The sequence below is a fragment of the Bos taurus genome, chromosome 2 (assembly GCF_002263795.3).
Source record: "Bos taurus isolate L1 Dominette 01449 registration number 42190680 breed Hereford chromosome 2, ARS-UCD2.0, whole genome shotgun sequence".
In the NCBI taxonomy this organism is placed as follows: Eukaryota; Metazoa; Chordata; class Mammalia; order Artiodactyla; family Bovidae; genus Bos; species Bos taurus.
Window position 1 is genome coordinate 22,342,314 of NC_037329.1, and position 17,986 is coordinate 22,360,299.

At 35.8% G+C, this 17,986-nt stretch overlaps 1 protein-coding gene across 3 annotated transcripts in view; it reads left to right on the forward strand.

Moving 5' to 3' along the window:
- GPR155 (G protein-coupled receptor 155) overlaps window positions 1-17,920 on the forward strand; it is a 40,550-nt gene extending 22,630 nt beyond the window's left edge. For 2 of the 3 annotated variants that reach the window (XM_005202384.5, XM_002685317.7), the window contains 7 exons: window positions 611-821; window positions 4,529-4,633; window positions 6,860-6,996; window positions 8,484-8,579; window positions 11,096-11,160; window positions 12,738-12,875; window positions 15,974-17,920. In XM_005202384.5, the coding sequence (XP_005202441.2) occupies window positions 611-821; window positions 4,529-4,633; window positions 6,860-6,996; window positions 8,484-8,579; window positions 11,096-11,160; window positions 12,738-12,875; window positions 15,974-16,265 (1,044 nt within the window). In that variant the 3' untranslated portion in view covers window positions 16,266-17,920. Of the gene's footprint in view, window positions 1-610; window positions 822-4,528; window positions 4,634-6,859; window positions 6,997-8,483; window positions 8,580-11,095; window positions 11,161-12,737; window positions 12,876-13,374; window positions 14,394-15,973 lie in introns of those variants that run through there. The other variant, XM_005202385.5, reaches the window with a different exon arrangement.
- Window positions 17,921-17,986: the final 66 nt, after the last annotated feature.

Sequence of the window (17,986 nt, forward strand, 5' to 3'; positions counted from 1 at the left end):
GTCTTTTTAAGCTGAAGATTATAAGTATTAGCTGTAATTACTTATCTTTAGTGTTATCACCATATAAGGTCTCTAGTTAAAGTACACTTGAGCTATGTGTTACAGCAAACAAAAACTCTGATGTGAAGAAAAAGTCTATAAGTGCTCAGACAGTAAAGAATCTCCCTGCAGTGCGGGAGACCCAGGTTTGATCCCTAGGTCAGGAAGATCCCCTGGAGAAGAGAATGGCTACCCACTCTAGTATTCTTGCTGGAAGAATTTCACGGACAGAGGAGCCTGGCAGGCTGCAGTTCGTGGGATCACAAAGAGTCAAACACAACTAAGCAACTATCACTTTGACTTACTTTAGATTACTAGTAAACAAGGACATGATACATAATGAAAAGAACAGCTAGACATCACATTTGATTAGAGACAAACCCTAATTTCTCTGTAAGTACTTTACATTCCTTCCATACTCTTCCTCTTTTTAAAGAACCACTGTTACAGAGCATTTATAGCTACTGAGATAATGCATTTTCCACCAAAAAAAGTGCCCTTAAGTCATCTACTAAGATTATCAAGCTGGGATTGTGAAAAGTGGCCTAACGTCTCTCTGCAACATTGACAGATGATCATCACAGCAGTTACCCTGTTCTGCAGCATTGTGATAGCTGGCATATCACTCATGTGTATGAACCGCACCTCCCAAGCAGGACGCTATGAAGGTTTCGACCAGTCTCAGGACCGCAAAGCAGCAGAGCCAGGAAACACTGCTTTCGAGGACAGTCCAGTGCCAGTAAATGAACCCGAATCTTTTACAAGTTCTGTCCCAGAAACAAGTATGATCCTTAAATATAAAGAAACTTTTATATGCCTATATAGCATGTACTCTAAATGTTTTGTGTAAGGGAACTTCCTTGAATTATCTTCAATATCACAAGTATTTGTAAAATGGGGAACTTGAATCATAGTCAATAATAGAAAGAGCTTACAAGTTCATTTATTAGATTCTTGTTTATAAATCTTTTATGAGGATAATCTTCTGTGAGAATAAGTCTAATCCTCAGACTTCTTTGGGCCTGAGAGTTTAGAGAAGAGTAACAACTTCGGGAAGGCTCTTTCTAGGAAACAAAACATCTATGTTTATTAACAACAATGCATCAAGTAAGCACCATCAATAAAATGAACTAAAGAGGCTTAATTGAAGCAGGGCTAATGGTAAAAGTTAGGAGTTGGCATACTGCAGTCTGCCACCTGTTTATGGCCCCAAACCTAAGAATAGCTTCTATGTTTTTAAAGGGTTGAAGGAAAAATTTTAAAAGACAAATATTTTATGACACTTGAAAGTTATATGAAATTCAAATTTGTGTCCATCACATGTTATTGAAACACAGACATGCTCATTTACTTCTGCATTGTCTGTGGATGTTTTCATGCTGTATTGGCAGAGTTGAGTCATTCAACAGACACCCAGTGGACTGCAAAGCCTAAAATGTTTATTTATAGTGAACATATGTCCCTGTGTGAAAATATGACCCTAACCAGTGACATTGTTAATGTGCTAACAGTTGTATGGGGTTTGCCTCAATTCATGAAGGGAATTCAGCAATGGAGCCTGCATTTTGGATTCATTGGTGCATGCAGAGATTTCATAGACATCGACCGTTGTGCTGGGAAATGTAAACGATGGCCTCTATTTTTTTAGAGAGTTTGTAGAGTAGAGCGATACCTGATCTTAAAACTATTAGTTGTAAATAGCGATAAGTAGAGAAGAAAGAGAAAAAAGAAAAGGTTTAAAATTCATTTTAACTGTCTTAAAAGGAAGAGGATCCCATAAATCTCACTGCTTATATTGCCTGCCTCCCTCCCTCCCATCTTTCATCATCCCAAACTGGAAGGAGATAGGACCGGGGGTAGAAACAGGGATATGGAACCAGCCTGCCTAGGTTCAAGTCTGACTCTAGAACTTTATTATTTGGTCATAGGCAAGTTTCCCGTGCCTTGGTTTCTATATCTGATGCTGATAACACCTGCTACACAGGACTGTGGGGTCCCACTACATAGGGCTGTGTTTGGCCAACAAGTGATTTACATCAACCCTGCTTCAATCAGGCCTCCTTTAGTTCATTTTATTGGTGGTGTTCACTAATTTCTTTGTTAGATCCTTTGTGATTATAGCATCAGAATTTCATTCTTTTGAGTCCTCTTGACTATTTTCCATTTGAAAATGGAAATTTAAGGATTATGTGTATGTGTTCACTAAAATTTTAAAAGCCATTTCTCTGACATCTAGAGTACTTTTCTGAACATGCCCAGCATCCTTTCCTTCCTTGCATTCTTTGTGGACTCTAAACGTTTATCCTATAAATCAATCTACTGTATGTTTTCAGATAGGTTGTAAAGACCATTCAGCACTCTCTAAGTCTTCTTCTCCTGCGAGTGTTTTAGAACTGTCCACCAAAGCCCTGAGAACGTGTGCAGAGATTCCTACACTAAGTGTCTTAACCCCAGAGACTTTTGCTGCTGTCTTTACTGTCCTTTAAAAATAGCAAATAAACAGTATCATAGATATTCTTTAAACCCTGTCATCATCACCTCCAGCAGGATAACTAGCTGGCACCTTTTGTATAAATAAGTAGAGAATCAGAAGACAGTTATGGCTTATCTCAATAGAAAACCTTCTGTGATGTTTATACCTCTCCTCTTACCTCACTGCTTTATAATTGCTTTTTAAATTATCAGTATAACCCACTAGACTATAAGTGCTGTGACTGACTTGCCCACCATTGTAGCCTCAGCACCTAGCATGGTGTCAGGTTTCCTATATATGTTTAGTAATATTTGTTAGATGAATGGATAGATGGATGGGCTGATAAGCTATGACGTGATTTTCTGAAGCTGCCTGAAAATTGCTAAGGCAAAGTTCTTGTTTATTTGCCTATTCACCCATGTTCCTAGGAAAAGGGTTTCTAAACCTGTCTGGTTATTTTCCTTCCCTACGGTCTGCTCTTTTCTGCTTTGCTAATAGTATTAATACATAGCACATTAGATGTCCAGCCTGGCCTCCCCTAATCTCAGAATCCAAAATAGTTCACTCCCCTCTGCCCCTCGCTACACATTTGTCAGAGACACGTGACATGGAATTATAATTGAAAGGAAAATTAACCTACTTTAATATGAGATCAAAGGTTCAGTTAATAAAAGAGAAGGCAATATCATCTCTCTTATATGTGGAATCTTTGCGGGGTGGGGAAAGCTCATAGATACTGAGAACAGGATTGATAGTTGCCAGAGGTGGGGAGTAGAGCATAGGAGAAATGCTCTATGAAGGAGGTCAAAGGGTAGAATGAAAAGATAATAAGTGTGGTGTATTACTGAGCAACAAACACACACACACACACATAAATAAGAAGGCTCATGTTTGAAGGGGAAAACTGCTATATGTGTATGTTCCCTACACATATGTCCTTGGAATGGGCTGGCTTTATATCTGTTTTGTTAACAATTTATCTTAGTGGATTTAAGCCGTCAAGTTCTGAAGATAAGAGGCAGAGCCAGATGTTTTCTTTTCAATTATTCTGTGGCATCATTATCTTAAATTTAGAAAGACATTTGTAATAGTTTTATTATAGATGATTGTTTTTATACTTTGAAATCTTTTTTTTATTTTTAATGACACTACTGAAAAATTAGAGCGTATTATCAGTGAACGTTTCAGCCTATGAATTAAGCTTTTTAGTACATTAAGCTCTAATACAGTTTATCACTGAAGTTATTCTATTACAATCCATATCAAGGAGCACCGTGTCCATGTCTGAGTGTGATGTTTTAAAGGACACTATGCAGTTCTCTGAATATACAGAGTAAAATTACAGCTCTATGGTAGGTGTCTCAGTGTGACTTCTATAAACCAATCTACCTAAAAACCAGCAAGAGAGTTTCAGCAGCCTATATCTAAAAATAAAAAAGAATACAATTGCTTTTACTGCATCTTCTAAACTGGTAGAAGACATGTTCTTGAAAGAAGTGAGTTTTGAGCTAAACTTAGAAGAGAAGAGGGTTTGGATGAATTCTGTGTCAAACTAGAATTCATCCAAGGAGTAGTGAAATCAAAGCTGTATTTTAGGAAAGTGGTCAAATTCTTATTTCCCAAAACACACTGGAAACTAATAACATAGCATGGATAAAAACGTCTTCCTTAAAAAAATTTAATTAATTATGGGAATTCCCTGGTGTTCCAAAGATAACAGCTGGAGAACAAACAAAAACATTTTCTTTGTCTTATACAAAGAAGAGGCAGTATGTAAAGGGGCTGATCCTTTGTCTGACACTCCTTAAATGTTAATTTATACATAAGCACATTTAAATACTTTTTGATAGTTACCCATACATTGAGGCTGTATGGAAAATCTCTGTGTGTATATAAATGAATTCGGGGATTTGTTTTTTTTTTTGGGGGGGGGGTTGTTTTATTTGGCATCTCTTTACATTGTCCATTTTTTTGTGATTGGACTCTCCCATCACAACCTATATTTTATCTATATAGGTTGCTGCTCCTGCTCTATGGGAAATGGTGAATTATGCTGCCCATCCACGGAGCCAGTAGCAGACATAACCACCAGTGGGTCTGTGACTCCTTCATTTGAGAAAAGTAAGTGCCTCTAGGCTATGAGGATGAGCCTAAGGAACAAACGATTTTTTAATCTTATGCCTTAAAAGAACTCTACATAGAATTTCTATAGAAGCTACACTGTTTGAGAATATTCTCATAAGATGGAAGAAAGTGCAAATAATACAATAATTGTGCACAGATAGGGTATTTATTATTTTTTTTATTTGCATGGAAATTCTCCAGTAAATTTAACCCGAGTAGTAATTCCAAGAAGTTTGCCCTAAGGATCATTATTTTCTCTTTGGCATCTCATTTTAGAAGCTGAGACTTTTCCCCACTCCATTCCCCCAGGGCCAAGACTAATTAGTTAGTGCTTAATTACATTTTGAATCCATATGCTTTAAAATATGCCCTTTCTTATAAAATAATAAAAATCTTTAAAAGTAATAACCTTTTGACGTATAGACTAATAAACAGACTGAATCACATTTATGGTCTGAATTTCAAATTATTTAAAACAACTGAATATATGTAAATTGCAATGTACCTTCAGTCAGTTATGCCTATTTTTAAAAATCAAAGTAGAGAAAGAAACCCCACAAAGTCCTCTTTATGATGGAGCATGTCAGCTGTTTTGCTGCCAAATGTTTTTATATTTTAAAAATGTTGCAAATATAATAAGAAATGATGCATGCTAATCACTTAGCACAGTGAGTAATGTACAAACGAAATGCTTATTAAACGTGGAAACAGGGACTTCCCTGGTGACCTAGTGGTTAGAATTCTGGCCATTCCCTATGGTGGCCCAGGTTCAATCCCTGGTTGGGGAAGATCCCACAAGCTGTGCAGTGCGGCCAAAAATAAATAAATAAAAACTTAAAGATAAGCATAGTAGCAGCAGCAGTTGTTGTATTATTGTTCGGGCAGATATTGAGCCTTCACTTACATTCAGCAGGAAACCTCTCTTGGTATCCAGTTACAGGTGTTTCAAGTTACTTGTGTGCCCCTTTTCTAAAGCTAATATTTCTTTACATCAGAATTCCCAAGGCTTTACTCCTTACTTTTTCCTTCCTACACAATATACCTAATAGTAAGGTCCATTGACAAATTCAACATGTGATTTGACTCATCAACCCAGGTGGAGGGTTTTTCCCCCCCAGAATCCTGTTACAATTTGCTTATATCATTTCTCCATTAATATGCTGATTCCTGAAAAAACCTGTTTAATATAGGAACTTCTTAGATTTTCTGATCATATTTTATGAAAACAAATATTGCAATATGTAAAAATGCAGATAAAAGATAGTAAAATGGGTTTTATGCATTTTTATCATATTTGTACATAATATTTTAAGACCAAGTTTATTATATACACGGCTAGAATTTTTCAACACCAAGATATACACAAATAACTGTTATAAAACAGGATCATACTATATAAACAGTTCGGCAGCCTACTTTCTTTTTGCTATTAACCTTTATTTTGTGTGAACTTTCATCCAGGCTATTACTATTATGTCATACTATGTTTAATGCTTGTATATGTTCTTTTCTAAAAAGAGGCTTTAGGAAATACAGTTTTTGTAAGCTTGAAGGTAAGGGCTGTAAAATGGTGTTTTTTAAGCCCTGACTTTTTGTGATAGACTGTATGTTAGACTAGCATCTGTTTTGTAAAAATGTTTTCTCCTACTTTTGATGCCATTGATATAGGGGAGCTGAGGTAACAGAATAAAGGTTTCTTGTGAAAGACTTCTCACTTCTCTTTTTGGCCAAAGAAAAGTCACGCTTATGATTTGGACTTGCTTCCATATGCAAACAGAACAAAGTGTATAATATTTTTTATTTGGTTCCTTAAAGATCTTTTCTAAGCAAATTCTAAACTTTTTATGAAAGGCAAGTGGTAAATTTGCTTTGCTATTAGCCAATATAGGATATTCATACCAAGAGGTAGATTTATATAACAGGAGAAACTTGTTTTTAAATTAGCCTTAAAAATTTGTGTGCGCATGTGTGTGTGTTACACTGTCGAATAATGTAGAAGGGAACTATTGCATCTATTTGTATTTTTTGGATAAAAACACTCTACAAGTAGAACTCTCCTAAAACAACACGAAGGAGCCTTCTTTAGACTTCATCTAAAATAATATACTGATTCTGAGCTGAGAATGTGCATATGTAGTGGTTTGCTTAGGAAGTCATTATGAATTTAAAATGCATTCAAATAAAAAGCTCTGATTACAAATTGTTGTGCTTACTGTTTTATAGATGAACATTGTGTGAGTCGCTGTAACTCCCAGAGCTGCATATTAGCCCAGGAAGAGGAGCAGTATCTACACAGTGGAGACCAGCAACTGACTCGACATGTGTTGCTGTGTTTACTTCTCATTATTGGCCTGTTTGCTGTAAATGTTTCTTTTGATTTTGTTTGGGAGCCATTTCTTTAAATGTTTGACAAAGGTTTTTTCCAGGCATCTGGGAGAAACTTGGTTGCTCCTTCCCAGGGGAGTTGCAGCACTAGCATCTCCTAATCGTGAGCTAATGTTTTGGGAGGAAGAAGAATGAGTAATTCACATTACTCTGTTGCTTAAGTGCTTCAGTAACTCATTTTGCTTTGAATACTTATTCATCCTATGCTCTGAACCTAGAATTTGGAGTAAAACCAGTTATGTCTGTGATGTATACAAGGCTACTTAGTCCTAAGTTATTCCTTGACTGACTTCAGTAGATAAATGTCTACATGGTCTCTCAGAAGACAGTCCTCAGACAAATAAACTTTTAAAAATAATTTTACATTATGAAAATAATACAAGGACTTCGTACAATGGATACCATAGAGAAAAGAGGAAAAATATCCATCATACTATTACCTTCCCTTTTTTAATAGTTTTCATGGTTCTAATAATACATACAGATTTATGTCCTGCTTTGTGACTTATATCAAACATTTTCATGTTGCTGCAAAAGTGTTCTAATTGTTACTTTAAATAGCTCCTCAATAAACTATAGAGGATATGCATTACAATTCAATCATTTTCTTATGGATTGTTCCTAGATTTTTAGAATTCACTAATAAACATCTCAATGCAGTATATTTCCTTATCATAGATTCTCAAAAGTTGGAAAACCTGGATTAAATAGCATAAATATTTTTGTGTCTTTGGATGCATTCTATTAAGTTGTTTTCCAAAGGAGTAGTATAGGTTTGTAAAGTACTCTCACCAACATTGACTATTACAAATTTTTTACTTGATAATTTTATAAGTGAAATATAGCACTTCATTTTAAAATGCATTTGATTATCAAAGCATTTTTAAAAATTAGTTCTACAAAGTCTTCTTTTGTGAATTACTAGTTATTATATAATTCTTTGTGATGGTTCAAGTATAACTAGCCTAGTGATAGGCAATGGACCATGTAACCTATGAAGAAACTCTCTTACACTTTCCACACTGCAATGCTTGTTACATAGAATCGTATCAGCCAGCACCATTTTAGCTGCTGTTTAAGAACAAAAATCAAAAATTAAGAAATGGTGCCAAGAATTGCTGCTCGGTGATGTGATTGTTTTCCCTGTGTAAAACTAATTTTAAAATCAGACCTGTCTTAGGCTAGTTGAAGTCCTGATGTATTATGTAAGCTTCTGTATTATGGCTCATGTCTTCTTTCTTCAAATCTGATCAGAATAGATGCTGTTTGAATGACACCTGTCAAGAAGAGAGGTTTAAACCTCGTGTTTGAAAGACAAAGCCTCTGTATTCTCTTGGGTGTTTTTCCCTTTAGTCCTTTTCTTCCTAATTATTAAGTAGATAAATTATTGTACTATGTTCTGGATAGAGAGAAATGATCAGCTTGCTTCATTTTAAAGTCCTATTTTCTCCTTCCTTTACAGAATCTTTCCAGTTGTTTATGGTGGCTATTCAACCAAGAGCCTGGGAGACTATATGTTGAATTACAGTTTTTCTGTGCTGTGTTTAACTTTGGCCAGGTATTTATTTACTGAGAACGTTGAGGAGTTTCTGTTTTCCTGGATGGTTTGATTAGGAGGTGGTAGTACGGATGTTGTTGTTTTCTTCTAAATCAAAAGGGTTTCGTTTGTTTGCCAGCTGCTGGTATGCGTGACAGCTGACAGCTGCTGCCTATCTCCTAGTAGAGATGAATTATTATATTGGTTAAAGTCATCAGAATGCACACTGAGTGTTTCAGTCAGAAATACCAAATAGTTTTTTGCTTTGGTTTTGAGATAAAGGATGGTAATTTAAGCAGGGACAAGATGTTCCAAGTTCTTTTTAAACTTCATTGTAGCCTTAAGAAGTTACTTTGGGAAAATGACTTAACTTCTTTGAGCCTTTAGTTTAGTCACTTATTTAAATGCACAACATTTCATTTACATTTTGTTGTTTCTTGAACTATAGGTACTTATATTCTCTTTTAAAAAATCATGCGGCATATAAATAAAATTTGACCAAGGATAGTAGATACGATTCCCTCAGAGTGTACCATATGCCAAACATTTTAAGCATTTTACATTAATTATTTCATTTAAACATCACAATAATATCTGTGAAGTAGACTCTTACCCCCTAGTTTAAAAATTAGAAATTAAAATTCCATTGAAGATTTAAGAATAAATGAAGGTGTCCTTGGTGGTGTAGTGGTTGAGAATATGCCTGCCAGTGCAGGGGACACGGGTTTGATCCCTGGTCCGGGAAGATCCCACATACATCAGGGCAGCTAAGCCCACATGCCCTAGAGCTTGGGCTCTGCGAGAAGAAAAACCACTGCAGTGAGAAGCCCTAGAACCACAGAGTAGAACTACAGCCCTAGAACTACAGAGTAGCCCCTGCTCACCACAGTTAGAGAAAGCCTCTGTGTAGCAAAGAACACCCAGAGCAGCCAAATATAAATAAATAAGTAAATATTTAAAAAAAGAATAAATGATATTTTGCATAATGGGAAAATATTTTTATGTGAAAACTAGACATTTTTATTCCACTTCAATCCCTTGCTTTTTAATTAGAAAATATTAGTCCCCAGATTAAGTATCAGGTTGAAAAAATACAGTACTTGAAATCACTGGGTTTGCTTATTAAACCTGAAATAATTGGCCATATGACTTAGTTAACATGTATTAGTATATAACATGCATATTTAGACAGACGAGTGACCTATCCATTTATTATAGTCAGACATGAGCATGCCAAGGACTCCTTGATGTCCACCTCACTGTGGTACTGTTTACAGTCTGAACTATAAAATACTAGGTTGAAAAATCATAGTCTTACTCAGTATCTTGCATTCAGAAAGCCCACTCCAAGCTGAGCCATTCCAGGACTGGGACTCACAGAGCTTCACAAACAGAAGCTACTGCCAGGAATGTTGCGTTTGAAATGCGGCCCCCACAGCTTATGGTTGAAGTGCTTCAAAGAAGGGAGAGAGATACAAAACCTGCTCCCATTCCATTTTCCTCCTGGGGAGGTGTGGTAGTAGGATCATTCCTTTCTGGTAGTGTATAATGTGAAGTGCAGACAGACAGATTCTTCATGTCACTGCATTCTTCATCTCGCCCACGCCAACCTGCACGAGGATCCTTACCCTGCTGTGCCTGACAGATGGCAGTTCCCAGCCTCCCAACTTCCCAGGCAGTCCTGATCGTCCTGCTGTGTGGCTAATAGCTGGTGCTAGTTTGCCTCATTATGCCCAAATTCTTCAAACTCTTTCCCTAAGCAGTAGCCAATTTCATTTCACATAACTTTTGTTCAGTTACTTCATTTTAATCAGACACTATAGCACTTGTTAATTCTATTGTCTCTGAAGTTTTAACAGAAAAATAATAAAGAAGTACTTAAGCATAATGGGAGATATTTTCTTTTCTTTTCAGAAAGGGGCAAAAAGATCCACAGCCCTTAAATGTTTTCATTTTTCTCCAGTAAGCTAGCTTGCTAGTGTGGTTGCCCAGGACTCATATCACCCATCATAATTAGCAGGAAAGATGATTGGGAAGAGGCAGCCAAATACCATAAAACCATCCCTCAGTATCCGAGGGGGCTTGGCACCAGGACACACCCTTAGGTACCAAAATCCATGGATGCTCAAGTCCCTCATATAAAATGGCATAGTATTCGCATACAACCTATGTACATCCTCCCATTTACTTTAAATCATCTCTAAGTTACTTATAACACCTAATACAATGTAGTGCTATGTAAATAGTTGTCAGTACACAGCAAATTCAACTTTTGCTCTCTGGAAATTTGTGGAACTTCTTTCCCCAAATATTTTTGACCCACAGTAGGTTGAACCCGTAGATGCAGAACCTGTGGATATAGAGTCAACTGTACCTGCCATCAGGCACTGAACTTTATAGAGTCTGCCTGTGTGTTCTATTTAAAATGTTGCTCTAATCAACAGAGGTTTACTTCCCCAAGCACTAAAGTTTTTCATTTCTGTCTTAAACTTTTATTGTAGAGCTCATAAAATAATAACCTTTTTTTCCTTCCATAGGGGTTTATTTCCTTTGGCATCTTTGGATTGGACAAACATTTAATCATCCTACCTTTCAAAAGAAGGTAATTTTAGTTTTGAAATAAAGCTATAACTGTAAAGGTAATGACAAAGCCATTTATTAAGATACTTAAATGTTTAATTAAGCCTTTAGAAACTTCTAGGAGACTACAGAATGGTTAACCTAAGCACCATAGAAAGGTTTTCTGTTGATTCACATATTTGTTATATATAACTGCAGGGAAAATGTCAGAAGAGCTGTCAATAATCCAACATTGTAATTTGCATTTTAATAGGAATTGATGAAAACTGACTTCTGTCTATGCCATTAACTATATAAAATAAAATGAAACTTGAAAATGTATTTGCAAATGGAAATAAGAGGCGGTATGCTCCCAAAGGTCTATATTTGGTTGTCTTTCTCCTTTGACAACAGGATTTTTCTATTACACTGACAATTTATAGAAAACTCAAGTTTTCTTCTTTTTAAATTTCATTTTTTAAAACTGGCTTGGTGAAGAGTTTCTTGAATTCAGGTCAGGAATTTCTTTGTGAAAAATAATGAAGTGGGAACACTTCACCTTCGTGGTAGGAGGAAGTGGGGATGGGGGAGAAATTTTGTACTTCCTTGTTTGTTTTCAAAGTCAAAATTAATAGAAACTAGAAGTGCTAGTGGAACTTATCTTATAGGCTATATAAAAGTGCCCAGTAAATGGTTCCTGTTCTTCTCCTTTTTTCCATCATCATTATTGAAATGTAGCTGCTAGGGTTGGTCACAATGCTTTGAAGAAAGAAGAAGGCGTAATAGGAAAGTCACTGCGCTTAGTCATTAGCTTCATGATGTGGATCATTTAAGAGAGTCAACAGATCTGCTGTCTGGGTTGGCAAAAGAGAATTGTTCTTTACTCTATATCCCATTATTTGTCTCTCTGGTAAATTAAAATTTTATAGAACAGTCTTATGGACTCTGTGGGAGAGGGAGAGGGTGGGAAGATTTGGGAGAATGGCAATGAAACATGTAAAATATCATGTAGGAAACGAGTTGCCAGTCCAGGTTCGATGCATGATGCTGGATGCTTGGGGCTGGTGCACTGGGACGGCCCAGAGGGATGGTATGGGGAGGGAGGAGGGAGGAGGGTTCGGGATGGGGAGCACATGTATACCTGTGGCGGATTCATTTTGATATTTGGCAAAACTAATACAATTATGTAAAGTTTAAAAATAAAATTAGAGAAAAAAAAAATAATAAAAAAAAAAATAAAAAAAAACCTACTAAAAAAAAAAAAAAAAAAAAAATAAATTAAATTAAATCGCTTGATCGCTGTATATTATTTTTGCATTTTAAAACTACAGAATGTAGAATAAGGAACTTCATTTTTTGGTAGATCCTGAAATAGTTCAAACATGTCTAGAGGGTTTATAAAATGTTCAAGTCTTCTGCCCAAGCCTGCTCTGAACAGGAAACTAAATGCTGGTTAAATATATTTCTGCTTCAGAGACTAAGATGTCTGGGTGTTGTAAATGACAGCTGTGGTGAATGATAGCTTTGGAACAGCCATATTGACGGAGTGATAAGCAAGAAGGAGCTCTCTCAGGGCTTTTCTTTCCTAAAAAATTTCATCCTAAAATTTTTGGTTTTCAGACTTGAATTCCTATGGAACAGTAAAGAAACAGCAGAAAATAAGGATTCTTCTGTTCCTGAGGAAATAAAAATGACCTGTCAACAATTTATCCATTATCACCGTGACCTCTGTATCCAAAACATTGTGAAGGAAAGAAGGTAAGTACAGGTTCTAGATAATTATATATTAGATGATTAATTTTGGTTTGTGATAGGCTAACATGCTTGTAACTAACTTTGTTATTTTCAATAACACATATACACATAAAATTTAAAATAGCTATAGGTCAGTTTATAGTTTAAGAAACAGCATTTATAAAAGCCATATAACTTGAATTTTTACATTTTTAAATGCCATTTATGATTTCCATATAAAATATGGAAACTTTAGAATGAACCAAAATATAGCAGAATATTAACATTCAGTTCATGCTGGCCATTAATATCTCTCACGAAACTTTGAATTTTGTATTTAGAAGTGATTTTATATTCCCTATCTCCTAAGGATATGCTAGTAATATGCTACTTCATATTACTAATGATATTATCAAGAAAGTAAAGTGAAATTTCTGTCTTTTAATTAATTCTGCTGCTTATTTTTTGACCTCAAGCCCTAATCTTTAGTCTTTGACATCATATTTATTCTTCTAATCCTCAGGCATGGAGTATACAGCAGGAAAGAATAAGCAAATGTTCTAGTGCCAATATATTTGGTTGTCGAAAAACAGGAAAAGAACAGAACATGATATAAAGAAGCTAATACTTTTTTTTCTGTAACTGAAAAGTTGAAAATCTATGAAAATTACCATTCAGGATAATTTATTTACATATATTCTGCCCCTATATTTCATTAGAACCAGAAGGTATCCTGATTCAGCTAGTAGAAAGGGGATTCACTGGGTGGAGACCAACACTAAACCTCAGTCCCTGGATCTGTCACTTTGTGGGAGATTACTAGCTGTGTGACATTGGGCAAGTTCAGTTCTCCAAACCTTAATTCTCTTCCTCTTTAAAATATCTAGCTCTTGGGGGTTGTTTGCATTAGATAACAAAATCTATGTAATGGGCCTAGCCTAGTTTCTGGGAATGGTAAACTATGAATAAAAATGAGTTTCCCACCCCTAAAGGGCCAAACACAATGATTTCAAAGTACAATCTATGGATAGTTTCAACAATTTAAAATTGCTTTTTCAAATTGAGAGAGGGAACTCTGTGTTAGCTCCACCAGGCCCACTCTGACTGCTGACTGTTAGGAAGCATAGCTCTTGCCATTTGCAGGGCTGCCAGGCTGCCTCCGTCCCAGATGGTGAACGGGCACAGGCTGGCTCCAGTCCTCTGTCACTCTGCACAACTTCCTAGACTGCAGTTGTACTGCCTGATCAGTCCTCAGAAGCAAATATGAAGCAGCTGGTGTCCGGATTAGAAGGTGTAGGGCTATATATTTAAAATCAACAAGCAGGAAGAAGGCTCAGACTTGGGATGTAATATTCAGGCTTTTGTTCAAAGTGATGTTTGTCATTGCAAAGCATAAATTAAGATATCCTATTACTAAGTAAAATACTGATGTTACAATAATATTTATGTACTTGAGAAATTGTTTCATGTGTATTAACTTTTTAATTTTTATATGAAATGCTAATTTATATTCATGATTAAATGTTTTAAAAGTTTTTGTCACCTGTTTCTCATTTCATCTTGATTTTTCAGCCACTGTTTTCCTATTGTCAAGCACTTTAGGTTTTACAGCTTGACTAATGCTTGTGGACAGATTCATGTATTTGCATTAGGAAGACAAAATTTAAATAATTAAGAAGTAGGTTTATAATTTAAAAATTAAAAATAATCTGAGAAATCTTATGGAAATTCCTCCAAAAATTAAAAATAGAACTGCCATATGATCCAGCAATTCCACTTCTGTGTATTTACCCCCAAAAAATTAAAAACACTAATTAGAAAAGGAATGTGCACTCCTTTGTCCACTGCTGTATTATTTACAATAGCCAAGATATTAAAAAAAAAAACAACAAACAAACCTGTGTCCCTCAGTAGAATTGATAAAGAAGATACTGTGTGTGTGTGTGAATATATATAGTGTATACATATATATACACAATAGAATATAACCCAGCCACAAAAGAAGAATGAAATCTTGCCATTGTGACAACATGGAGGGCATTATGCAAAGTGAAATAAGTCAGATAGAGAAAGATAAATACTGTTTGATTTCACTTATATGTGGAAACTAAAAAAACAAAACAAATGAGCAAGCATTACAAAACAACAGAGTCATAGATACAGACAACAAGTGGTTGCCAGAGGGGAGAAGGGTGAAGGGAAGAAAGTAGGTGAGGGAGATTAAGAAGTACAAACTCCCAGTTGCAAAATAAATGAATCACAGGGATGAAATGTACAGTGTGGGGAATAGAGTCAACAACTATGAAAAAAAATCTTATATTTATAGCAAGACAGATCTCACTTATCCTTTCCCTGCTTCATAAGGCAACAAATTCCTATCATATCAATAAGATTATTTTGCTCAGGACATGAAGGCTATTTGTGGGCACTGTGATAAGCAGAAAATATTAAGGTTTGATTTGAGTAACTTAGTAAAAATTGTCACTTTTTGCTGCTGCTGCTGCTGCTAAGTCACTTCAGTCATGTCCGACTCTGTGTGACCCCATAGACGGCAGCCCACCAGGCTCCCCCATCCCTGGGATTCTCCAGGCAAGAACACTGGAGTGGGTTGCCATTTCCTTCTCCAATGCATGAAAGTGAAAAGTGAAAGTGAAGTCGCTCAGTCGTGTCTGACTCTTAGCGACCCCATGGACTGTAGCCTTCCAGGCTCCTCCATCCATGGGAGAACTTTCAAAAATATTATTTAATGTTCCTGAAACAATTATGTATTTTAACTAAGAGTATAACTTATAAAATATGTAATAGGTATCTACAGAACTCATCTGATCATAAAAGACCATCTACTATAAAAAGAATATTTCTCTGTTGATGCAGTTACATTATCTAAGTCATTAAGTGTTTCTGTTTTCACAAGCATGGCATATTTTGTTTTCCTCTGGTAGATCTTTCTAGGGTTAGGCGATTTAACAAACCCTTTATATTCAGAATAGTTTCATCCCTGTCACCTCTTAACTATCATGCTGTCTTTCCCTGTCTCCTGTTTTTCCTGGCTTGTCTTCCATCATGCAGTTCTGATACCAGATTTACAGAACACATGGGTGAATCATTCCTTTGACATACAGGTGTGGTGCAAAGACTTCTGCCGGGACCTTCTGTGGCTGTGACTTGGTGAACTGGCTCATTGAAGTTGGCCTCGCCTCTGACCGTGGGGAAGCTGTGATATACGGAGATAGACTGGTGCAAGGGGGAGTCATCCAGCATATCACCAATGAATATGAATTTCGGGATGAGTACTTGTTTTATAGATTTCTTCAGAAGAGTCCTAAACAGAGTCCTCCCACTATTAATGCGGACATTCCCCAGCAGGAAAAATACAAAGAAATTGAGCATTCATCCCCATCCCCTAAGACCTAAGTTACGAAGGAGACAAGCCCACATGGAGTCATACTTTAGCCTCAGATCTGTTACTTATTAGCTGTGGGACCTTTGGCAAATCACCACGTTTCTGAGCCTCAGTTGCCTCTCTGTAAAAATTGACATGTTCCCACTCCATGCTAATATTCTGTGATTTTACGTGTATGTGTAACACACAGAAAACTGACTTAGAAAAAAGAGAACCAAATCAAAATTTAAAGTTCTGATAATGAATATAGTAATTACTATAATTATGTCAACATTTTAAAACATTGCTTCTTCAACTGTGTGCTATAATTTCAAAATCAACATCCAATTTACTATTCTTTTAAATTGCCAAGTTTGGCAGGTGTGCTGCTGGGGGGATATGGTCCTTAAATTATGACCATTTTGCACTTATTGATAGCATTTCCTAAAAGAAGTTTAATGATTGTAATGAGAGGCCTTCTTATTCTATTTTTCCCCTTTCCTCGGCAAATAGTACTCATTAAAAACTAGAAGCACTTTTTTTTTAAGGTTCATCTTCTCTTGCTTTGCTATCCAAAATAGTAATCTGTGCCATTAGGAGGGGAATAAAAACCTCCATAAATATTATTATCTCTAAAATCCATCAACAGAAGTGTAGTCTAATCTTTAACTTTTGTACTAAAAATAATAATTTGAGCAGATGCATTTAAATTTGCCAACAAAATTATTGCCATGTGAAATATCATTTCTGGTGTTTGCACAAAGCATCTCAGAGCAGAAGGATAACCCTATACCTTTTCCCTGCAGTTAAAAAGAAGAGAAACTATGTAATTCAAGTCGAGATTTTTAAATTCTTTACCTAACATCCTACTGTTACATATACAATTTAGTTTTAAATATCCATGTATAAAAATTTATACATTTGAAAATTATTAAATGTTGCCCTCAGATAAGCTTTACCTTCGGTCAATTAAAGAGACATCTATTCGCATGACCTTTGAACCTCTACTTAACTGCTAGGTGTCAGTACTGGTTTAACTTATTGAAAACTGTTTCAAATATTTATTTGTCTCATACTTTTTAGTGTCATATGTAAAGGCCATTTAGAAAATAATTTATAGGGTTAAATCACTGCCTTTTTAATGCAACAAAATGTAACAACAACAACAAAAAAAACCCTGCATGGAAGCCTAGGGTATTTAACGAGTAAATTACACATTAATGTGTAGTATTAATCTATACCAATTTTAAGTTTAATAAGGGAATGGGGTTTTCAGCAGAACTGTCTTGCTACGTAACTTTTTTTTTTAATGACCACATAATAACTCTCAGAATGCTCAGGAGTAAGCATAAAGCCTCACTGCTGTACCAGGAGACTTAGAGTGATAGCAATAAAGATACTAATTCATATGCATGCAAGCAACACAAACTCAAGTGGGGAATTTGTTTTGCTTGTGAACAGGTCATATTACACATGTTATTTGCATGAAGGGAATTGGAAGCATCTTTTTCCATGGAAGCACTAAAAGAAACCCTGACTCAGAAAGATCTGCAGTTTCAGATAATGGAAGTTTTTAAGAGATGTTTTTAGAATTAAGGATATGCTAGTTTTATTAAATAAAAATATTTGTAACTTTTACTTGCTCACTGACAGCAAGTTTCTCAATAAAATACCTATTTTAACTTGCTTTGCCAGTGTCTTTTCTTTGAGTAATCCAAATAATGCAGAAGCCGTCAGAGAGGTCTTTTCTATA